Below are 20,900 nucleotides of genomic sequence, written 5' to 3' on the forward strand. Positions count from 1 at the left end.
GCTCCTGTCAGGCTCCACACGCCCTGTGAAGCCTTCCCTGGTCTCCCACCCCTGCCGTCTTAGAGTACAGAGTCGGGGGCATGCCCTCAACGAGAGACATCAGTGCTCACTGTGCCACGCGGGCTAGGGGCCCTGGCAGCTCACAGTGTTTTTAAGTCAAGAGTACAAACAAGATGGACAAACAAGATGGAGATCAACCTGCCTCGTGTTACCTCTATTTCTGTCTGCATCGCCCTGGCGAGGGAACCAGGGGCATCGGAAGGAAGTAACCCTCGAAGGTGCCTCCAGAACCTGGATACGTAGCTCCGAGCCATCTAGACCGTGTCCATGTGGCCTCTATCCCTCCCAACCCACACTGAATCCCAGCTATGGAAGGTGGGCCGGGAGGTGTGTGTCCCACACAGGAAACCACATCTCACTTGTATGGCCTCTTTCAAATACCAGGAAGGGGAAACCGAGTCCCAGAACCTAAATGCTGCACAGACCACTACATGGGGCAGTCACTCCATCCGGCACGAGCTGCCACGCTCGCTCAGCCAGGGCCGAGGGGACAGGAAGCGCTGGGTGTGCTTTGGCAATGTACCCCCTGGGTCTCGGTTCCCTCACCCGTGAAACACCCACGCCTCCCTAGGCTGTGGGAAACTCCTCAGAGGCAACGAGACGGGATAGCTAACGGGAGAGTCTCCCTGTGAACCGCAGAGCGCCCCGGAGCTGCGAAGCCAAGACCAGGAGCGGGCTGCCCGGCCTGACCTTTAGCTCCGCTTCCCGACAAGCCCGGCTGGGGAAGGAGTGGGGTGAGCAGGCAGAGGTACAGACCTTTCCATCCGTCCCGCAGGCAGGTTAACGTGAGAGGCTCTGCCCGAGAGTGGCCAACGCCACTTCCAAAAGGCATTTCCCCAGGAGGTCACGAGAGCCGCAGGTGAGAAGGCAGAAATAGGCAGAGAGAGGGTGGCGGTGCCATGAGCATCCCGGGACCTCTGCCGGCCAGGCAGCGCCCCGGGCGGCGTGCGGTGGGACGAGGCCGGCGCCAGGGAGCAGGGGGCCTCGGGCCACCAGTCTGAAAGCGGAGGCGGGTCGGGCGGAAGCGCTGGAGTGGTTAGGAGCGAGAACAGGAAACCGAGGCGTGTTAGTGACAGTCTCCCTCGGCCGCGAGGGAACCGGGAGCCTTACTTGCACGTCTTGCTGCTCCCCTGGCACTCAAAGTTGTCGAAGAGGCACTCGGCCGTGTTGCACAGCTCGTCGCACTGGTTGTTGATGTAGTCCCAGCAGGGCAGCGGCGAGGAGCAGTTGGCCCAGGGGTTCTCCATGGTGAGGGAGCAGTCGCCCCCGTCCCACTGGCAGGCGTGGCTGTTGCAGGCCTCGTCGCAGACGCCGTCGCGGGCTTTGTCGGCACAGTACTGGCTGTGGCAGGTGGCAGGCGGGGCGCTGGTGGGGGCCGCGGGGAGCTCGCAGCGGCCGCCCCGGAACGGCGGGGGGCACTGGCAGGAGTAGTACGGGGGCTGGCGCTGCGGGAGGCAGCTCCCCCCGTGCTGGCAGGGGCTGCTGGCACAGCCCAGCTCGCACTCCTGGGGGTTGGGGCAGAAGCAGCGGGGCCCCGAGGGCGTGTGGACGCACTGCTCCCCTTGCCGGCACTTCACGTGTCCACAGCTGCTCTGGCATCTCGCCCCGGAGAACCCCTGCGGAGACCAGGGAACAGATGAGGCTGTGGGATGGATTCTGGAGGGCACGTCCCGTGTCCCCTCCCGAGCCTTCGGCCACACCGCTAGGGCGGCAAGCGCGAGACCCCTCAGATTCCTCCACGCAGCCAACGGGGCCAACTTGCAAGAAGGGACCTCTTTGAGTCCACCCGTGGGGCGATGTGGGCTCTACCCACTTAAGGTCACGTCCAAATTAAGCCCACAGGTTGTGATGGGACAAGATGCAGGTGACATTGTATCTGTTAACATCTTTCCTAACCATCTTTCCTAACCACCTTGGGTAAGGTGATCAGACGTCCCGCTTTTGGCAGGGACAGTCCCGATTTTTTAACAATTTGTCCCTTGTCCCATGGGATTTTAAAAAAGTCCCGATTTCGGGATGCAGGACAAATTGTTAAAAATTGGGACTGTCCCGCCAAAAGCGGGACGTCTGGTCACCTTACCTTTGGGGAGGGTGGGAACCACTTCCGGAGTCCTGGGTAAATACACTTCCCCATGGCAGTCATCCCTGCACTCCCTGCACAGCCCCCGGCCAGGTGCCTGCAGAGGCTTCCCTTCGGTGCCTCCACACAGGGATCTCTGCCTAAGGGAGATGTCAGCCTCTGCCAGCGGCAAACGGGTCTGCACAGCAGATGGCTAAAACAGGCCTCCTTCTAGTTTAGGAAGCAGCTTGCTCCCAAACAGCCCCTGCGGAGGAATGCCAGCAAAGTTGCGTTTCCAACCAACTCTGCCCCCAGCTGGGCAGCGAGCAAGACCACCGCCAGCGCGGCACCGCACCCGCAGCCAGAGACAACAGTCCTCTCTGCGGGGAGCACCCCCCCCCCTCCCCCCCCCGCTGCGTGCAGGGTCCCTGGGTGCTCCCGGAGACCCACAGGCGCAGCGTAGGGCGCTCGCTGTGTCAGTATCCCAGCTCTACATGGAAACCCAAGCTCTTCCTTCTAAGGGAGCTGAAACGGAGAACCCAGAAAGCCTCCCTGCAGCGTGGGGAGACCAGGCTACGCTCGGCCCGGTCGGACCGTATGACGGCAGCATGCGCCTTCGGGAGGCAGCACGGCACTTACCGGGGGACAACGGCAGATGAAACCGTCGGGCATGTTGCTGGCCACGGCACAGGTCCCTCCGTTCAAGCAAGGCATCTGGAGGCACACGTCGACGAAGGTTTCGCAGTGACGACCTCAAAGCAGAACATGAAAAGGAGCTTTAGGAGGCAGAAGTACAAGTTTCTGAGCAGAGCCCAGGGTCAGAGCCCAGGGTCAGAGGTCAGAGGTCAGAGGTGGGGTGGGAGGTACGAGCGCTCAGGTCTCCGCCACAGAGACAGGGAGAAGCACACGCCGACCTCAGGGTGCCGGACCCACCCCCTCACCTGTCTCATCTCCACTACAAACAGGCCTGGCCTACATTCCCACCTGACTCACAGAACAGCACAGATATGAAAAGTGACTCTAAGACCATCACCCAAAAAAGAAAAAAGGAAAACGACACAGCTTTTTACTGAAGGCATTTAGCTTTCATAAGCCAAAGGAAACATTAGCAAAACTGTTCACTGCATTTTGTTAACATCGTCTCCTTCATAGCAAAGACTACCCCAGACCAAGATACATAAGTGCTGATTTGCAATTTATAGAGAATTTTCATCCATAACATCTCTTTTCAATCATTTTGTTTTAGGCTTTCTGAAGCCTGATTGGTACTGCTTTAAAATACAGCTTAACTTTCCAGGGCTCATTTCCCCACTGGTATTTTGCTCGGAGGAAAAGAGCCCTGTGGATGGATGCTGGTGATGAACACCACTGAGCTGTGCACTTAAGGGTGGTTAAGATGGTACACTTTATGTGTATTTTATTGCAATAAAAAAATGTGATTTTGGCCCTAACTGGTTTGGCTCAGTGGACAGAGCGTCGGCCTGCGGACTTAAGGGTCCCAGGTTCGATTCTGGCCAAGGGCATGTACCTTGGTTGGGGGCACATCCCCAGGAGGGAGTGTGCAGGAGGCAGCCGATTGATGTTTCTAACTCTCTTTCCCTCTCCCTTCCTCTCTGTAAAAAAATCAATAAAATATATTTTTAAAAAATGTGATTTTGCTCAATTACTCCCAACATTCTATTTTTTTTTGTATCTCTGCTACATAAATGTATATATACTACAAATGTGTGTGTGTGTGTGTGTGTGTGTGTATATATATATGTGTGTATATATATATATATATAATATATGTATCCCATATATTGTATATATACAAACACATATGTAGTATATATACAATATATGGGATATATATAAAATCAATGTATAGCAGAAGAGAAAATGTAGAGATTGCAGACTGACTATAGAATCGATCGAGCACAGACCTCAGAAGAAACTGGGCCCTGACCGGAGCTGGTCTAGCTTTCCCACCTGAGAAAAGCTCCCTCGGGTCTGGGCAGGCCCCACGGGCCCGGCCTCCTCCCGGAGAGGCCTCACCTGTGAAGGCGCTGCGGCAGACGCACAGGTAGTCGTTGGTGAGCTGGATGCAGTCCAGGCTGCCGTCCGAGCTGCACGGGTTGGACAGGCACTCGTTGATGTCCCCCTCACACCGCTCTCCGGCAAAGCCAGGCAGGCAGCGGCAGCTGTAGCCCCCGATCTTATCCACACACTGGCCGCCGTTGAGGCAGTGAGGCCCCCTGGCACAGTCATCAATGTTCTCTTCACAGAGCAGGCCTGGGGGGAGAGGAGAGTGAGAATTAGGGCCGTGCTGGGGACCCTGCTCTCCAGCAAGGAAGGGCCCCTCCTGGCTGCCATTTTGAAGTCAATCCGTTCCTCTCCTCCATCTGTGGAGAGACCTCTTAGGCAAAGTACACTCTTGATCCACGACAGCCACCATTTTTCTGGGGACCAGTGACAGCAAAGGAAAGAGTGTGCTTAGGGCTTCAGAGGTGCGCTCCACGCAATGACAGTCCCCAGCGAGCAGCTGGTAGTGAGTGTCTCACCTGAGAGACGAGGACACCGGAGCTCCTGATTCAAAATATAAAAACTGTTCCAAAGAGAACATAACAATAACTGCATAGACTACAAGCAGGTAAAAATATTGGTAAGAACTGGGACTAAATTTTGAAAGACTTTTTTAAAGTTTCGTACCCACTGACTATTCTTCTGGATAATGGTTTAAGTATGCTAGTTTCTTTTATCAAAAAACAGTGGGGAAATATCCTGCTGAGAGCTCAACGGTTATTTTATTTAAAACAGAACTCATTTAATGTATAATAAATGCAAATGAGCCATCCAGTAGAAATATCGGTAAATACTTTTGAGAAAGGAACATAAGAAATTAATGACTATTCTAGAAATGACTCCATAAGCAACGAAAAAAACTACAAAAGAAAGGAAAAACAGTTTTGAATTCCTACTGCTTGAATGTGTAGCGTACACGAGTATAAGATGTAGTATTAAAAAGAAAGAGAAATGTAATACCTCATTTTCAATAGCAACAGCAAAAGATAAAATATCTACGAATGTGAAAACTTTAAAAATAGTCATGCAAGACACAGAAGGAGACAATAAATGAAGATTCCTCATCATAAAGATGTCAGGTTTTTCTATACACATTCAGAAATTCAATGTGACTCCAATAAAAATACCAACAGGATTTTTAAATAGACAGTCTGATGTTAAAGTCATATGGAAAAACATAAACTATGACCATAGCCCAGAAAACTCTGGAAAAGAAGATCCATAAGAATTAAAACCTCTAGGGTAGTACTGATAAATTCACAAAACAAAACAGGAAAGTCCAAGAAAAAACTCCCAAATATACAGGGGATTGAGAGATTGATAAAGGTGCCATTTTAAGTCATTGTTTAAAGATCGAATGTTCAGTGAATTCTGTTGGGAAAATCAGTAGCGATTAGGAAAAAGTGCAATGGTTAGCCACCAGGCCCCTCCTTAGGCTTATGAATATCGGTCAATAGTTTTCATCCATTCATTTCCCCACCTTAGGGGGACAAGACTTGGCAGGTTTAAAAAAAAAAAAAAAAAAAAAAGATACATCATCTGGTAAATTGGACTTATTTACTCAAGGGGCCACTGGCTGTTTTCCCTCGAAGCTCCAAGAAATCTCGCCACCAGGCTAATGTTGTTGCAAAATTCTATGATTTCCACATTCTGTGCTTCATGGAATATCAGATGTCAGCAAGACCCAGACAGCACTAAGGACATGAGTCAGAACCTCAGAGCCGGGCAAGAGCCGAGAGAATGAAACGGCCGAGTTACCAGAATTCAGACCATGTAATATCTGATTTTTAACACCCTCTCCTCAACATTAAAATTGCATTTGTAACTTAGAGAATGCCCCGGACAGAGAACGGACAAGGCTGTTTTCCTACCGCGGGTGCCGGGCGGACAGGAGCACTTGAAGTGGTTCACAAGGTCGACACAGGTGCCCCCATTCTGGCATGGCTGGTTCTGGCACTCATCTACCTCGTACTCGCAGTTGACACCCTGGTACCCTGGGACGCACTGCCGGGGGCAGACAGAAGGACAAGAAATACAGGACCATTGTTAGAAACAGGCCACGAGCAAATGAGATCTGGCATGATATCATGACCCCTGCGCGCGCGCCCCCCCCCCCCCCTCCCCGTCTTGGCTCTGGCATGTTTCTCTGTGACATCACCCCCCTCTCAACCATCATCCTGAGCGGGGCTGACGGCTGCCCACCAGCATCGACCTCTCCCGCTGAAAAAGCCACCGTCACGGATGGCAAGGACTGGATACTGAGGGATGTTTCAGACGGGACCCCTGTGCAAAACTCCTGTTCCTCCTGTGGGCGGGTGGTCCCCTCTTTAAAAGATGCATTCCCTTGTATGGGATGAAGATGCTATGACTGAGCCAAGTCGTCTGTGTGGATGGTGGTAAAAGCTATTGCATTTACTCATCTCCAGGCTCAGGCGGTGAATACTGGCTCCGAATGTTGAAACGAGCAGAGGCAACCCGGGGAAGTGAGGTGGTTCCAGACCTCTGAAGATATCTCACTACAGCTACACTAACTTATGGCACAGGGGCCTGAAAGGAACACGTTTATACGTTCACAGGAAACGCTGGAATGGCGCTTGGTTAAAATTTGCAGAAATAAGACATACGCAGCTAAATTCAATACCCTAGTGCTCCGCAATAGCTGCACCATCTTCCGGAAGGACTCTGACGTGTGCCTCCCCCTGACTCACCTCACATCGGTATCCACCAACGAAGTCCCTGCAGGTGGCTCCGTGCTGGCAGGGATTGGACAAGCACTCGTCCAGCTGCTGCTCGCAGTAGCTCCCGGTGTAGCCCAGGGGGCACTGGCAGTGGTGCGAGTTGCCAGCATTGATGCAGACGCCCGAGTGCTGGCATAAGCGGTCGGGGGTCAGCCCTGGGGAACCGGCGGAAGAAGATGTGTCACAGAAGAACAGGACGTGGCAGGTTCAGACCAATTCTGAGCAAACTAATCAAGCCAGTGGACACATCGGATTTTATTCCAACTAATTCAGGGCCCTTGACACTGGAAATGTGTTGAAAATAAACAAGCCCTGAAAGTGGTACATGCCTTTGTTGCACTTAAAATACATTTCTTGGTTTTATGAAACTATAGTGACATACAACATTGTATGAGTTTTAGGTGCACACCATGATAATAATTCAATATATATATATATCATGATCACTATGATAAGTGTAGTAACCATCTGTCACCATACAAAATTATTATGATGTTATTGACTCTATTCCCTAAGTTATAAACTATATCCCCATGACTTTTTTTATTTTATCACTGGAAGTTTGTACCTCTTAATCCCCTTCATGTTTTTAACCCACCACCCCTCTGGCAACCATTAGTTTGTTCTTTGTATCTGTAAGTCTTTTTCTTTTTTAGGTTCCACATCTAAGTGAAACCATATGAAAAGACAACCTACTGAGTGGGAGAAAATATTTGCAAGTCATATACCTGATAAGGGATTAATATCCAAAATACATAAATAATTCATATAAATCAACATTAAAAACTTGATTTTTAAAATGAGCAGAGAACCTGAATAGACATTTCTTCAAAGAAGACATAGAGATGGCCAACAGACATATGAAAAGATGCTCAAGATTACTAATCACCAGGAAAAGGCAAATTAAAACCACAATGGGATATCGCCTCACACCTGTCAGAATGGCTATTATCAAAAAGTCAACAAATAACAAGAAATAACAAGTGTTGGCACAAACGTGGAGAAAAGGGAGCCCTTGTGCACTGCTGGTGGGATTGTAAACTATGAAGGTTCCTCAAAATATTAAAAATAGCCTAACCGGTTTGGCTCACTGGATAGAGCATCAGCCTGCGGACTGAAGGGTCCCAGGTTCGATTCCAGTGAAGGGCATGTACCTTGGTTTCGGGCACATCCCCAGTAGGGAGTGTGCAGGGGGCAGCTGATCGATGCTTCTCTCTCACCGATGTTTCTAGCTCTCTATCCCTCTCCCTTCCTCTCTATAAAAAAAAAAAAATCAATAAAATATATTAAAAAAATTAAAAATAGAACTACCATATGGGTATTTATCCAAAGGAAATGAAAACATGAATGTGAAAAGACATATTCACCACTATGCTCATCACAGAATTATTTACAACAGCCAATATATATAAATGTTGAATTATTATCATGGTGTTATTTACAACACCAAGCTAGGTGTCCATTGACAGACGAATGGATAGAGAAGAGGCATACAAATACATTTCTTTTTTGGAATCTCTAGGCCTGTACCTCTGCCCTTTCATCTCAGGCCCCTTTGCCAGAGCCTTGCCCACCCCGTACTGCCTGCCCTCCCCTCTCAGCCCACAATGACAACACCTGCCCTAAATGCTGCCGGCCAGTCAATACTTCAGGGAGTGGCCCTTGGGCCTCAGGGGCAGGGCTTACCTCTTCTCTTGGCCGCCACCTCACAGGAGACGTTGGGCACGTCACAGTAGGCACCAGCCCAGCCAGGTGGGCACAGGCACCAGGAGCGCGCTTTTTCCTGCATGCAGGTGCCTTTGTTTTTACATGGAGACCGACTGCAGAGGTTCACCAGGGTCTGAAACAGAGGCACACACACGTCAACACCCGCACACCGGAAACGAAGAGAACAGGTTACACTACCTTGTAAGAAATCAAAGAAAAGCACGTTAACTAATTTTTTTCCAAAAGCTCTCACCCACTCTGCCGGCATGGCTCAGTGGCTGAGCATCCACCTATGAACCAGGAGGTCCCGGTTTGATTCCCGGTCAGGGCACATGCCCAGGTTGTAGTCTTAATCCCCAGTGTGGGAGGCGGCAGATGGATAATTCTCTCTTATTATTGATGTTTCTATCTTTCTCTCTCTCTCCCTCCCTCTCTGAAGTCAATTAAATGATATTAAATAATAAAAAAGCCCTAACTCAAGCCTTAAACTAGATCCAGTGTTCTCAAATAACCTAATCATTTCATATAGTCCAGTTCCTCTTAGCTCTGCTATCTAAACAGTTCTTACCAGAGAAATTGAAGAATATGAGGAAGCCCGATAGGTAGGGCCTACATCATGATTATGCCTGGATATAGGATCATGCTGTATGGCTAGAAGGCAAGCGTCAAGCTGTCAGACAAGTACGTGTCTCCCTGTGCCAATCCGGCGCGAGGAATCCATGGGGGTCTCGAGCAAACCTGCCTGCGGTGAGCATGATCTGAAAGCCTGTTCATAAGCCTAAAAGCTGCCAAAACAGCTTGTTTTGAGCGGAGAAAATCAGGCTTATAAAAAAGTGAGGCAAAGAGTGCCAGCAGACTTGGGCCTTTCTCAATAGTCTCATGTGGCCTCTGGGAGAGGGGCAAGTCCACAATACAGAAGTCAGTGAAAGGAGTGGCCGACAGGCGGAGGGCAGAGTGCTCCACCAGCATTTATAACCTCACCCCGGGAGAATGCGCAGAAACCCAACGAGGCTGTCCCCTGGCCCTCAGAACCCGCAGCAAGCTGTTTAATATGCAGAGGCGGTGATATGTACACATCCAGCATGGACAGGGCCTTACTGAAGGGCACCTGTAAGTCTCATTAAATGTGGCCGTTCATTCCCGAATTCTTTAGAGTTCTGCGATGCTATCATTTTACCACGGCTTTAAGAGGTAAAACAGCATACAATGACATGCAGTGCCCGGTATGCAACCTTGGGAGAGTTGGCCTGACTTGGTCATGAAATGAAAGGCTAGACTGGTTGGTGCTGAGGGGCCCTTCCTAAGAGTCCAGAAAAATGGACACTAAGGGGTTTGCATTCAAAAGATGTGTGAATAGCTTGGCTTGAGGATATCACAACAAGGTAAGACCTGACACTTATCCCCTTAGATATTATACCTGACCTTTAAAGTTTTAATTTTTTTAATTGTTCTTTTTTTTTTTTTTCCTTTCTGTATTTCCAATGTAAACAATATCTATGGGCTTACTTCCCACATGTCCTTGTTTGCAGTCCTCAGTCTGTAAACAACAATTGTATTGTTAATCTGTATAATCTTGGCCAGTGCCGCTGTTTTGGAGTTTACTAGCTATGAAGACGTTAACCTGATTTACCTCAGGGACATCCCTGAGACCTGGCATTTTCTCTTTCAGGAGGGGCTTATGCACCTAGAAAGGAAATAGGTACAGAACTTGGTTGCTCCGAGGAAGCTGAGTGAGTGGGCTGGGACTTAATTACCTGACAGTTTTTCCCAGTGTAGCCCAAGGGGCAGGTGCAGCGGTAGGTACCCAGGCCGTCCACACATGTTCCTTCATTCAGGCACGGGTGAGAGTCGCATTCATTGATCTCATGGACGCAGTATGGGCCGGTGAAGCCCACAGGGCACAGGCAAGAGAAGGAGTTAATCCCGTCGACACACGTGCCGCCATTGAAACAGGAGCTGAGGAGCAAACAGGGAGAGGCCATCAGCGGGGTGATCCGGGCCTCTGACCTGCTATTTACAGAGCAAGGTTCCTGGAACCTAAGATGCTGCGGAGGCAAATACTCCTGAGCATCCCAAAGCCCTCTGTCCCATACATGTTACCCTTTTCCAAACTAGACTGGTTGCCCCTTGGCCGTGAGCCCCAGCTTCCTATCCACAACCACGAAGCTTAAGAAGTATTTCAAAGGCTGAGTTTATGAGCGATTCCCAGAGAAAGTGAAGGTTTCCAAATTTTACCCAGTCCTTCTATATCACATTTCATTTTATCCCTAAGCCAATTTCAGTTCTAAGAAAAGGGCTAAACAGAAAGCTCTTGACTCTAGATTACTTTATGAAAGAGAAACAGCAAATTTGCTAATAAGTAACTCCCCCCCAAAAAAACCCCAAACACACCAAAAACACCGCCTCCCAGATATTACTTAAACAGTGATGACACATCTGTAAGGAAATAAGAATTTTTAAATTGTCAACTAATAGGAACAAAAGACAAAGAGAAGAATTAGTCTTTTGTTCAGAATTCCAGCTCTTTCTGTTCCCTAAGCAAGAAATAAAAGATGACCCACCTAAGGCTTGTCAGCCCCTGACCTTCGCCATGCTAGCTACACATCTACAAGGAATCGGGGCCGGGCGACAGGAGACAGGAGAGGGACCCACATGGATGCCTTGCCCCTGCCCCGCGGTCCCGGTGCCGTGCCCCCTCTTTCTGGAGGGCACGGGCGCTCACCTCTCGGTGCACTCGTCGATGTTGTTCTCGCAGTGGACGCCTTCAAACCCCGCCGGGCACCTGCACGTGTAGCTGTTGACGTAGTCGGAGCAGGTGCCCCCGTTCTTACAGGGCTCGCTCAGACACTCGTTCACGTCCGTCTGGCACTTGTCCCCGGTGAAGCCCGCAAGGCACAGGCAGGAGAAGGCGTTCACTCCATCGACACAGGAGCCTCCGTTCTGGCAGGGATCTAAGCCATTACGCACGAGAATCAGAGCTCCGAATAGCAGCAGCAGCAATTTAATCTGAGCCTCACGGAGGTGGGTGACCTGCACTCAGTCCCACTAAGAGCAGTAACCTAGCAACTCAGGGAATGCTTAGAAGAGATTCCAATGCCTTCACTCCCAAAGCGACTAGCTTCGGAAAGAATGTAAAACACCAATATTAAGGACACGTGATACGCTGTCGGGGTGGCCAGTCTTAGCCCCGAGAGGCAGTTGCCCCCGCCAGCTCTTCGGCGCCCCCCCGGGGTGCTTTCCTGGGCCCCGGGGCTGAGGAGCCGGCTGGCATACTCACTGGCGAGGCAGTCGTCAATGTCCTCCTCACAGTCCATGCCGCTGAAGCCCGGAGGACACTCGCACATGTAGCTGCCCTGGGTGTTATGGCAGACGCCGCGGTTCATGCAGGGCTTGGAGACACACTCGTCAATGTCAATTGTGCACCGCTGACCTAGAAACACAGGCAGTGAGTGGTCCAGTCTGGGGACACGGATTCCACAGAGATTAAGTGGGGGGATGGGCTATTCCAGGGGAATTCTGGTTAGTCTCCTGTTTTGGGAAGTTCCTGAAGGATCCTGTGCCCCCCCTCCCCCCCAGCAAGCAGCTGGCCAGGTGCTAAAATTCCCTGCAGGACATCACGGTTTCAGGCTCAGGCTGGAGTCTTCCAGGCACCAGAGGGCCCCACAGACGTGCAATGTGGAAAGGCTTTCTAAGGCATTCCCATTAGCAGCTCCTGTCCTAGGCCTGTGTCCTGGACAAAGACCAGGGCCTTCCATTTATTCTGATGACCTGCCCACACGAGAAAATGTTTGGCTTCTCCCTCCCCATGTTGTTACCTTGCCAGCCAGGGGCACACAGGCAGGTGTAACTCTCGAAATTGGGAGCCTCTTTGCACACGGCAGCATTCTCACAAGGGTTTGGGGAACAGGGAGCCAGGACCGTCTGACAGTTCTTGCCTGCAAAGCAAACGACAGCATTCAGGATGGAAAACGGGCCACAGAATCGGACATTTCCCAGGTTCTATACCGAAGGAGGCTCTCCCAATGCATGCCCACGGCAGTGGTGAAGAGGTCTGGAATCTGAGAGACCTGCGGCCCTTGAGTCTTGGCTCTGACTTTATTTTTTTATTTTTTTAATATATTTTATTGATTTTTTACAGAGAGGAAGGGAGAGAGATAAGAGAGCTAGAAACATTGATGAGAGAGAAACATCAACCAGCTGCCTCTTGCACACCCCCTACTGGGGATGTGCCCGCAACCAATGTACATGCCCTTGACCGGAATCGAACCTGGGACCCTTCAGTCCGCAGACCGGACGCTCTACCACTGAGCCAAACCGGATTCGGCTTGGCTCCGACTTTATTACTAACTGCGTGGCCTCAGGTAAATTACTCATCTCCTCTGAGCCTTCCACATCAGTAAAATGGAAATCAGGACAGCACTCATAGAGGCTTCTGAGGATTCGGTGAAAAATCAATCACAAAGTGCATATTGGTTAGAGCCTGGCACATAGAGTGAACACGTGACAATCGGGGGTTTGCTGTCGTCATCCGGCTGTCATGAGTAGCTGCGTGCATTTGACATCTGTATCAGTCAGGAGTGACAGCTCCTGCATCTCCACAGCTAAGACTCAGCTACTTGGAGGCCTAGCCACACAGGCTCCCTTCGTGTGAGGAGGGAAGAAGCCACCACGGTACGGCCTCCTATTCCTCACAGCCCCACTGGCCCGTTCCAGAAGGCAGAGAGGTTGACCAGGAGGCCCCGGAGGGAGGACACAGGCAAGTGATCCTGACTGCCTAGCAACATGTCTCCTTACACCGACAGCAACAGCATGACATCAGTATCTGCCCACCGATGTTTTCTGCCTCATTGTATGCGGAACCCAGGCTTCCAGACACAAAAAGGATGCTCTTATTAAAAGGGAGATGAGGTTGATTTCAAAGTCAAGTTGCAACTAGCTCGATTTAAAATGTTATCCTAATATTTTGATTCAGAAAGAAGAACATCACCACAAATTTTCACCAATACCCCCAACCAGCTTTTAGTGTGTCTGATCAGAATAGTGGCTCACAGAGAAGACAATGCTGCTTAGCGGCCTTCATGCGGGCCAAACTCAATGCCAGGCAGAAACCTTAGCCACACTCAGCACTGAGATTCCACCTGCACAGCCTAATATAATTAATTTCTCAAAGTTCACACATAGGAGATTCTTTTATTGGCACCCTAATCTAAAGAAAAACCGACAGCTGGCACAGAGTCAACTATTCCTTTAGTATCTGCAGAGCAAGAAGACAGAATGAGTAATTTCAACATGAACTGTACACAAGTCACACTCAGACAAGTCTATGATGTGGTTGCACAGAGTGCCGTCTGCCCTACATCTCCCCACAGCCGTCAATATTGAGTCTATGGTTGTGAGAATGAACTTCTCACTGCCAGTGAATGTGGTTAGCACTATCGCTGTGAAATGAATGACATGGTGGAGACTATCTTCGTCTGGGGAGAGCTGGGGATCTCGGTAACTCTGATTTTACCCACCAGGCTGGCTACAGGCCATTTCCCCACACGAACTTGACTTCTAAAGCGGGGCAGAGGGAACAAGTAGCATCAAATCTTCCAGGTCCCAGGGTCATGCTCGAGGCCACCCGCCACTCTGCACTGCTCAGAGTCACAAGTCACAGCTACTGTGCACAGCCCAGGGTCATGCTCGAGGCCACCCGCCACTCTGCACTGCTCAGAGTCACAAGTCACAGCTACTGTGCACAGCCACCCGCCCGCATGCTGCTCACTGCAGAACCGTGCAACGCCATTCCCCACGTCTGTTCTGTTCCCAGACATGAAGAAAATGGGATGGCGAGGAGGTCAACAAGCCACACAAACACAACCCATCACAGGATGGCAGTGACGAGGCAGGAGAACACAGCAGACATGCCCAAGCATGCTCCTGAGATACCACCTGAAACAAAGACCATCTGACACGCCATGGAGGCACAGCGTGTCTTCTGTGTGTGAGCGCCATCCAGGGTGTTACCTCTCTGGATGAGACGCAGCTGTGCGGACTGGGAGGAGAAGAATGGCAGTTAAGGGGACAAGCTCTGGGTTCAGAGACTTGGGGAAAAATCCTAAACCTACCACCCATCTCTGTGACCCTCAGCAAGTAACCTCTCTTGCCTCAGCTTCTTCATGTATCAAATGGTCTCCCTGTAGGGTTATTGTGAGCGCTAGAAGAAATAATTCAAAGTGTATAAAGTATCTGGCACACAGTGGATTAGCAATAAGTGGTAGCCTTGTTATTGAGACCAACACTAAGAGCATGGTCCATGGAGACACTGATCCATTCACCATAATGAACTAAACCAGTGGTCGGCAAACTCATCAGTCCACAGAGCCAAATATCAACAGTACACCGATTGAAATTTCTTTGGTGAGCTATATTTTTTTAAACTTAAACTTCTAGCGCCGCTTCTGCAAAATAGACTCGCTCAGGCCATGGTATTTTGTGGAAGAGCCACACTCAAGGGGCCAAAGAGCCGCATGTGGCTCGCGAGACGCAGTTTGCCGACCACGGGACTAAACCATCGGCTCCAACCACACACGATGGAAAAAAACCTCAGACCCTAAAGAGCCAAGAAGGCAATGAATCCTCCCAGCACTCGCACGAGGGAGGTCACAGTGATTTCTCAGAGCTCTAGACCGAGTGAGTGATGGCAGGACAGGCGACGGGCGAGTCCTCCGAGCAGCAGCCCCCCAGATCCCACCTCTGAGACTCCGAGGTGTGGAGTGACAGGGGAGTCGAGCATCCCCGTGCTTTCAGGGCTCACCTGTGTATGGCAGCACGCAGCGGCAGGTGTAGCTACTTATGTCATCGAGGCAGGTTCCTTGGTTCAGGCACGGGTTCGAAGCACATTCATTGATATTCACCTGACAGTTATAGCCTGTGGATAGGAAAGGGGGAAAACCCAAGCCGTGAACCTTTCTGTCAGCCTCCTATTATCTGAATTAGTAAGCGATCCTCTCAGTGGTACACATGAAACACCTCAGAAATTGCATTCATTTCTTCAGGCCACCGGAACATCTGTTCCTTGGTTTCAATGGCAAGTCCCTGCCATATGGCAAGTGAAAAAACAGAGCTTAATTAGTTAAGGTGTGTTCTGATATCCTGGAAGTCTAATGCATCCTCAAATACAGTATAAGTAACTTCTCAATAATGAACCAAGAAGTTCATTAAGAGCAAAAATCTGCTGCTCAGTCTAAATATAAGCTCTCCGTACACAAACTATCTGGTCAGGGTTTAAAAAGGGGGTATGCTTTATGGGGGGGTGACATCCTTGAATGCATCAGAGTTATGCTCCCTCTTTCATTGATAAGATAGGACTGCCTGCCTCCTCCCGATCAAGACAGGAATTCTACTCCCACTATAAAAAAGAGAAAAGTACTCGTCAAGAGCCACTTATGGGAACAGGAAAGTACCCAACTATTGCACACCTTTGCATCTTCAATGAAGCCTTAAAATAGAGGAATTAGAGCACTGTAAAAATGACCTGGGAGTGCAGAGGGCTGGCTATTCAATAGTCATACAAATATGGGACTGTACCTTTTGATTTTGTTTGATCAGTAAGTCTCAACGAGATAAAGACATAAAAGTGCTTTTAAATCTATATGCTTTTTTGCAAATATGATATATCAGTAAGTTAATAACTAAACTATGGTTTCAGGACATTTTTAATTAATCAAATAAAATGCCCCTGAAATATACTGCTGGTTCCTAGTAGCCTGGCACCACTTTTGAATGGGGAACTCGAAAACTAAATGCTTAGAGCAGTTCAAATGTAAATGATTTACCCATGGATTTCTCTCTCACGAGTTTCCAAGAGAAAGCTGATGGCAGAAATACAACAGTAACAACTCGAAAATTATTTTACACAATACCTCCTTTATTCTGTATTTTTCCAGAAGGCCATGGGGAACTATGTATCTAAGGGTATCTCACTGTGTGAAAGAATTTGCTGGAAGGTTTTGAACACATAAATCCTTCCAAATTACTGCTGTAGGAATGACGGCGAGACAATCATTTCATTCTCTTCTGAATTTCTCTTTTGAATTACCACAGGATCAAACCTGCATCAAGAAGCTTGCAACTAGAACACCTGTCCAAAGTCGTGTAAGTGAAGTCTCGGCTGCTCACCTTCAATAGCTCGCCTCTCTGCTAGGCTGAAAGTAGAATCTATATCTATTTATGTTTTTACTGCCCAAGTGCCTTAAAAATATTAGGTGCTCAAATTATGTTTGCCGTGTGAATGAACAGAAGAAGAAAAGGAAGGAAAGAAGTGAGCCAAGCAACACGCACCAACCACAGGGCAGAGAAGGGAGAGGGAAACAGGCACTTTGCCCTCACCTTTAAAGCCCTTCTTGCAGGTGCACCTGTATCCGTTCACCAGGTTGTCACAAGTTCCTCCGTTCTGGCATGGGTTGGAAAGGCATTCATTTTTATCCACTTCACAGTTGATGCCAACCCAGCCTGCATCACAGAGGCACTTGTATCTGAAAAAACAAACGAACAGAATTCTTTACTATGGGGAATGAAGGTACGATTGTGCCAGAGATGAATACAGGACGTGGTGAAGAAATGAGAGAAAGAGATGAAGGTAAGCTAATCTCATTTCTACTCTTCTGGGTACATGGGTCACCATGAACACAATGGTGGATCAGGGGGAATGACCTTCCTTCCTGGTGATTCCCTGGCTCACAAAGATGCTAGAGAAACTAATTAATTACACTGAGCTTTCATATGTAAAGAGTTTGATTGGTACAACATATTAGACCAATCTGAAAGACATTAATATGGATAAATCTTCAGGTTTTAAAAAAAATATATATATAAAGTTAGGGGTGGGGAAAGCTGGGAAGAGGTCAATGGGGGGAAAAGGAGACTTATGTAATATTTTAAACAATAAAGAATTAAAATTTTTTTTTAAAAAGCAAAACTAAAAGTAAACGTTGGGGTCATTTGTTTCTGAGGCACAACAGACACCCAGGAAGTAGATTAGTACCAGAGACACTGAACCACTCTGAAGATCTCCTAGAAAGTCTGACTTCTGAGCTATGTTTTGTTCTGACCGGAAACCCTGCCGCAGAAAGTACCCAGGGTACTGAGAAGAAAAAGGACCCAAATGAAGGTATTTGAAGTACATGGACATTGTTCATAATTTGCATATCATCAGCACTTAGAATGTCATATCAGGAGATGGTGGCCTCTGTGTATCTGGCGATTCTCAGGAAAAATGTGATGGTTTGGGATGCTTTGAAGGCTGCCCTACATTGAAGCAGGAATCCTGAGAAAATCCATCTGGGAAATGACATGATTTCCCACTTGCCTCTAAATACCTTCTTCATTCTTCCACCTGCCAAAGACTCATAAAACAACCCTGAACTCCTCCCATGTGCTGCCTACTCACACGAGGACAACATTCCTCTTTCCTTCCCACCTGCTCAGCCATGGGAGGGAAGGACATAGGACAATTTGGAAGGCTACGATACTGACTACTAAACTCTTCAGTTCAACTCAGCTCAGGCCCCTGACTGACTTCTGCAGGTACAGCCAGAACTTCAACCCAACTGCCTGGGCACCGGTCAACAAGAAACGATGACCGCATAACAGCTACTCACCCGCTGAGGCCCCCGGTGCAGTTCCCGTGGATGCAGGGGTTGCTCAGGCACTCGTTCACCTGCGAGAAGCAGCTGGGGTGATGGGGCCCCTCGGGGCATAGACAGCGGAAGCCATTCACGTCGTTGATGCACGTTGCACCCTTGCGACAGGGATTGGAGGCACACTCGTCAATGTCAATGTTACATCTCTGCCCTGTAAAGAAGAGGGGCAAGTTCTTGGTCAAATCCAAAAACATCTAGAGAACAGACACAGGACTGAGACATACTGTGCTGACACCTTCATCTGCACAGGTGCCCAACGGAACTCATTTAAGGAATGAGACACCCAAAAGCACGTGGTGCCAGGAGAGGGAGGAGCAGGCAGCATCGTCTTCTGATACGAAGAAAAGTTATCAAAATGTGGGTGTCATGTTTTGACATACATTCCTTTTTCACTCCATCTTGGAAAAGGGGCAGCTTCACAAGGGTTTAAAAGGACAACATCAACATTACCGAAGTTCTCGATGTTGCTCTGAGTACTTCCAAAGAAGCTCATCTTACTACCGTTCTCAGCTGGTTTACCGAAAATTCATTGTTTCCGGTTAGTCAACCTCTTACAGTTCTCCAGACGGTAAATATCAATGAACTGGGATGCTTAGTGAGTGAGATAGTAATGCAATGATTAATGTGGTTAAAAAGGAAAGCCATTTTGCTTTCACTTGTAGTCATATTAATCCCTTATCTGTCTCGGGAAGAAGAATATTCTAAGTATAATCTTACTGTCTTCTGATAGCTGAGAAAACCATTTTGGGTCTTTCCATCTGGATCAGTGGCTCTCAAACGTACGTGTGCAAAAAGAGTTGCTTACAGTACCTTTTTCAAAAGACATTCTTAGGCCCCACCCCCATAGACTGGGATGGGTAAGGTTCAGCAAAGCACATTTTAGATTCTACAGGTGGTTCAAACACTACATTCTGAGATGTAGACAATTATTAGTTTATCATCATGTAAATGCTCAGAATATGTGAAATTGAAATGAGTACGTTCATCCTCTAAAACATAACTAAGATTGCATTTTGAAAAGAAGCCTGCTGGAACCTTAGCACTTATTGTTTTAAGCTGCATAGAGTTCTCCAGTTATATGAGTTTTGCTTTGTTACATTCTGAATAACTGAGATTCAACTATAGATTCCAAAATGATATAAAACTTTAAAATAACCCATCATTCTGTAAATGAGTGGCAACACGTAACATATGAAGAGATTGACACATTTCAAAGAATACAATGTTCTGACTCAGAAAAACACGCACAGCACCATGCATTTTTCTTTAAGAAAAGAGTAACCCTGCATTTAGAACAGGAAATTCCAAATGAAACAGATACACACCCTTGTTAAAGTATGGGTATTAACATTTTTTCACCCTCCATTGCTCTCTAAACCATGATTGGTGGTTCCTGTGGTGAAGACCCATAATCTGGTGGCGGTTGCTGCTTTCCTCTTAAGTGTTGTATTAATAACTTATTTTAAAATACGACTTCCTTCGCCTCAACCTCTGGTTTTTTTTGATGTGTGCCAATGGAATCAAGATGTGAGCTATCCTGAGCCTGCCACGTGGCGGTGACAGGAAAAGCCTTCGTTTTCTGTCCTTTTTTGGAAGCATCTCCTCAGAGGCCACTCCTTCCAAGTTTTCTTCGTTTGCTTTTAAAACTCTTTCCAGAATCAATTGTCAAGCCATCGTTAGCTGAGAGCTGAGTGCATCCTTGTGCAGTCTGCTACATGACCTGACAGCCAGATCCTATCCTTCAGGAGTTTCTCCGCAGCCTCAGAAAAGCCCAGCACAAACCTACGGACCTTCCTGGGCTCAGTGACTACTGGACCAGAAGCTAACCAAAGTCTCTCACTCACCCTGTGTTTAACGAATGAAATCATGGGATAGCTCTGACTCGGGGATCTGGGGTTGGATGTCAGAGGTCCCATATTTGAATGATAGTCATTTATTCAGCAACATTTACTGAGTGTTTCCTCAGTGCCAACCATTTGTTTGACACTGGTCACAAAGGTGATTAGAAAGGTCCTATCTGTGAGATTCCTTAGCTGGTAAAATGGACTTGAGCTCTCTCTCTCTCAGTTGCCTCACTTGTTAAATGGGGATGATAAAACTTCCCTAGCTACTTTTTTATTTTGTTAATTTTTTATTGAGATATAATTGATATGTAATATTGTGTAAGTTTAAGGTTTGATACATTTATATATTGCAATATGAGTATACCATATGGTTAGCTAACACCTCTATCATGTCACATAAATATAATTTCTTTTTTATGGTGAGAATAATTATGATTGATTCTCCTACAACTTTATGTTTATAATAAATTATGCTGTTGGCTATAATCATCACGCCTTGCATTAGACCTCCAGAACTCATCATCTACTAGCTGCAAGTTCGTATCCTTAAACAGCATCTTTCCAATTCCCCCTACCCCTCTCCCAGCCCCATTCTACTCCTTTTCTTAATCTGCATATAAGTGATATAACACAGTACTTGGTCTTTCTATGTCTGACTTATCTCACTTAGAAGAATGCCTTAAAGGTCTATCCATATTTTCACATACAAGTAGCAGGATTTCCTTCTTTCTCACAGATGAGT

The 20,900-nt window shown here is 48.0% G+C and overlaps 1 protein-coding gene across 1 annotated transcript in view; it reads right to left on the bottom strand.

Annotated features, from left to right (window-relative positions):
- NOTCH2 (notch receptor 2) overlaps positions 1–20,900 on the bottom strand; it is a 132,251-nt gene that overhangs the window by 12,480 nt on the left and 98,871 nt on the right. Inside the window, exons 13-25 of the mRNA XM_084866370.1 lie at positions 18,273–18,465; positions 17,002–17,147; positions 15,428–15,541; positions 12,444–12,563; positions 11,906–12,058; positions 11,351–11,579; positions 10,383–10,584; positions 8,608–8,761; positions 6,892–7,076; positions 6,055–6,187; positions 4,157–4,393; positions 2,759–2,871; positions 1,171–1,676 (exon numbers count right to left, since the gene is read on the bottom strand). Coding sequence (XP_084722496.1) covers positions 1,171–1,676; positions 2,759–2,871; positions 4,157–4,393; positions 6,055–6,187; positions 6,892–7,076; positions 8,608–8,761; positions 10,383–10,584; positions 11,351–11,579; positions 11,906–12,058; positions 12,444–12,563; positions 15,428–15,541; positions 17,002–17,147; positions 18,273–18,465 — 2,485 coding nt within the window. The remainder of the gene's footprint in view (positions 1–1,170; positions 1,677–2,758; positions 2,872–4,156; positions 4,394–6,054; positions 6,188–6,891; positions 7,077–8,607; positions 8,762–10,382; positions 10,585–11,350; positions 11,580–11,905; positions 12,059–12,443; positions 12,564–15,427; positions 15,542–17,001; positions 17,148–18,272; positions 18,466–20,900) is intronic.

Source organism: Pipistrellus hanaki, assembly GCF_964339955.1.
Source record: "Pipistrellus hanaki genome assembly, chromosome: 18".
NCBI classification, from domain to species: domain Eukaryota; kingdom Metazoa; phylum Chordata; class Mammalia; order Chiroptera; family Vespertilionidae; genus Pipistrellus; species Pipistrellus hanaki.